This window comes from Trypanosoma conorhini (assembly GCF_003719485.1).
Source record: "Trypanosoma conorhini strain 025E chromosome Unknown Tco_14.4_contig_01278, whole genome shotgun sequence".
Classification (NCBI taxonomy): Eukaryota; Euglenozoa; class Kinetoplastea; order Trypanosomatida; family Trypanosomatidae; genus Trypanosoma; species Trypanosoma conorhini.
The window spans coordinates 1-2,946 of record NW_021705380.1 but is presented as its reverse complement, the minus strand read 5'-3'; the positions used below and the strand labels follow the sequence as shown (position 1 = coordinate 2,946).

Below are 2,946 nucleotides of genomic sequence, written 5' to 3'. Positions count from 1 at the left end.
TCGTCCTCTCCAGCTGCGCCTCCACTGGACGGTTGCATGGTGCAAGTGTGCAACACGCCGAGTGGCTCGTCGCCGGAAACAGCGACGTGCGAGGCGCCGGGTGTCTTGCTTACGCTCTGCCATCGCTTGTACACCCCGCTGCTCTTCTTCGCCCTGCACTTCATCGTAAACGCAGCAGTGCTCCCTGCCGTGGATTCAGGGCAGATTCTACTCTTGTCGAAGCTGGAAGAAGTGTACTGAGTTCCGGCCCAGGCGCAGAGGGAGTTCTCCGCTTCGCCAATGGCCCCACTCATAGAGAAAGAGTCCTTCACAGTGATTGCACACTTCTGCCAGGCAGCTTCGCCAGGAAGGCGCCAACTCAACTTTTGCTCACTGTCCGCACAAGACACCTCCACCGACACATCCACCTCCTCCTCAGCCGAAGCAGCAGCCGCAGTTACGCAGACAGAGCCGCAGAGCAGCGCAAGGAGCGCCAGGGCGCACACCGCACGGCGCCGCACCGTCATCGCCATCGCCATCCGTCGCAGTAGAGCCAGTGGGCTGCGGGGCGGCAGCAGCATCAAACGACAAGAGGAAGAGAGAGCGGGAGTAGTCAAGGGCACAGCGGAGAGAGTGAGAGAGCAGGCAGAAGGAATAAACAGCGGCAGCCCACGCAGCAGGAAAACACACACAAGAAAGCGTCCGGCACAAACGCATACCTCTTGTCGGTGCGAAAGTGGGCCTGGAATACCGCAGCTTCTTCGTGTACCCCAAGGGGCGCCTGACGAAGCACGTGCTCCCGGAGGGTCGGGGCTGCCGCGGATGCGGCGAGGACGCGTCGAGCAGACACGCCCACACATGTGCACGTCCGCACACAAATCCGCGTGCACCTCGCCACGAGATGTTGAACTGCTCGTTGCCGAACTCCCCGCACATCTGCCGGCTTACGCGTGTCACGGAGCCCCTGTTTAACCGGGGCCTCGAAGCTGCGACCCGGCATCCCCGTCATCGGCCCCACAGATGTACGCGGTCACCGACGTCGCGGTGGCCTACGCCAGCCGGGACTTTCCGTCCGCAGCCGGGGCGGGGAAAACGGCCCTCCGCTGGCGGCGACGCAACGCCTGCGGGATAAAACCAGCAGGTACGGGGCCTGGGCAGCCGGCAACGCCCCTCCACTTCGGGCCGTTTGTGATGCGCACCAACGGCGCCCTGCACCCGCAGCGCAGGGGGTGGCCGCAGCAGGAAAGAGAGCGGGAGAGCTTCATGGAAGATCAATCGACAGAAAACGACGAACAACTCACGTCTCTGACCGGCCGTGTTTTTTCTTTCCTTCATTTAGTGAAGGCTCTTCTCGTTTCTTCTTCTCAGCCGGCAGCAGGTTTCGGCGCGGTCTCAACCTCAGTCCCTCCGATGTGGCTCATGAGCGACCCCAGCCGGGCGCAGACCGCCCCCTTTGGGCTCCTGCCGCCGTCTCTCGTCCCTCGCGGCCGAGTGGCGGGCGCTCACTGCGCTCAGCTCGACAACCCGCCCGGCGCCGCCCCCTGCAGCCTCCGCTCGCCGCTCCTTCGATTCCGCAACGGCAGGCCGCCCGTTGACTGCCTGCCACCTGCGCACCGGAGCCCAACGAAGCCACGCGGGCATCAACACAATTCAGATACAACCTGCAAACAAAAAAAAAACAGAAACACCCGCGTTGGTTGCGCTCGCCGCTCACACAACCCACCGCCCGCACGGAGCGCGCCACGATGCTCCCCAAGTGCACGGCAATATATTTGTATATACAAAGTGTGTGTGTGCGTGCGGGTGGCGGCCTGCCCTGTACGGACGCGCGGCAAAAATGCAAAAAAAAAACGAGAAAACAAAGGCTTCCCAAAACACGCAAAAATTCGGTTTCCCACAAATGGCGAGCGGTAAAAAAAGCGAAGAAATGATCCCGTTTGCCCTTTAGAGGCAAATTAGAAAATGGGAGCGAGTGGTGCGCAAAGCGAAAGTAATGTTATTGCCGCCTCGTGCGTCTTTTCAGTGCGGAGCTCCGTTGGGTGGGTGGCGCACTTTTTTTTTTAGCCCAGGCGTAGGTTGCTGCCCCGCCGATTACTGCCGGCCAAAGAGGCCGCAGCGCCACCGCAGCAAAAACCACGGCGAGAGGCACAAACGGGGCCCGAGGCCAACAGCCACAGCAGCCGCGCCGCCATCGCCAGCGCCAATGCCGCAGCCTGCCACATCCACGCCCACGCCCAACTGAGGCGCATTCTTAGCGCTGCTCCCCCCGCCGCCTTCCGCCCTGCCCGACGAACTCGTTGCAGACGGACCCTCAGCTTCAGAATCGTTGCTGCTGCCGCTGCGACCCGTGCCGGCACTGTGTGCGACGGCGGCGTACTGCGTCCACGCTCCATCCACCGCCGGGTCCGGCAGGGCTGACCTCCGCGTCGCCATTCTCCCCCCAGCCGGTTCTGTGTCCTCTGCGGCTGGTGGAGCTTCTGTCAGCGGCGGCGCAACCACCGGTGTTGGGTGGGCGCTGATGTTGGGGAGGGCGTCGCACACATCGGCGTACTTGGGGCACACAATACTCCCGCTCCAGTGCTCCCCCTTGGGGCTCAACAGCTTTGCCCTCCTCGCACTCGTGTCACGTTGCGTCGCGACGGAACTGCACCTTCAGCCTGCCGCCGTCGCACTGAGTGTTCACGCACACATCGCCAATGGGTTTTCCGCTCACTTGAAGGTCATTCCCTTTCACGCAGCGGGAGTTGGGGCCAATGAAGCTGCCAACAATCGCATGAGCCTTGCCGTTGGTGCACCCATCACCGCACGCCCAGTAACGTGCGGGCAGTAGTCCATAAACACCTTCCTGCCGCCAAGCCTGGGGCCCTCGAAGTACTGGTACTGCAGCGGAAAGGGGTTGCTTGTATCGCCCGAAATCGCAATTCCCCAGAGACAGGCGGTCATGCGTACAGAGCAGCTTCTCATTCC

At 62.3% G+C, this 2,946-nt stretch overlaps 3 protein-coding genes and 1 pseudogene across 3 annotated transcripts; 1 reads left to right on the top strand and 3 right to left on the bottom strand.

The window, feature by feature from the left end:
* Tco025E_09776 (mucin-like glycoprotein) lies at positions 1 to 560 on the bottom strand (the record flags this gene model as incomplete). Its single annotated transcript, XM_029376583.1, has 1 exon — positions 1 to 560. A coding segment is annotated over one exon (560 nt), but the record flags the coding sequence as incomplete, so codon positions are not given.
* Positions 561 to 744: 184 nt separating this feature from the next.
* On the top strand, positions 745 to 1,213 carry Tco025E_09775 (hypothetical protein; annotated as a pseudogene).
* An 857-nt stretch (positions 1,214 to 2,070) lies between these two features.
* Tco025E_09774 (uncharacterized protein) lies at positions 2,071 to 2,412 on the bottom strand (the record flags this gene model as incomplete). Its single annotated transcript, XM_029376582.1, has 1 exon — positions 2,071 to 2,412. The coding sequence occupies one exon, from the start codon at positions 2,410 to 2,412 to the stop codon at positions 2,071 to 2,073; it is 342 nt and encodes a 113-aa protein (XP_029223291.1).
* A 190-nt stretch (positions 2,413 to 2,602) lies between these two features.
* On the bottom strand, positions 2,603 to 2,946 carry Tco025E_09773 (putative surface protease GP63; the record flags this gene model as incomplete). Its single annotated transcript, XM_029376581.1, has 1 exon — positions 2,603 to 2,946. A coding segment is annotated over one exon (344 nt), but the record flags the coding sequence as incomplete, so codon positions are not given.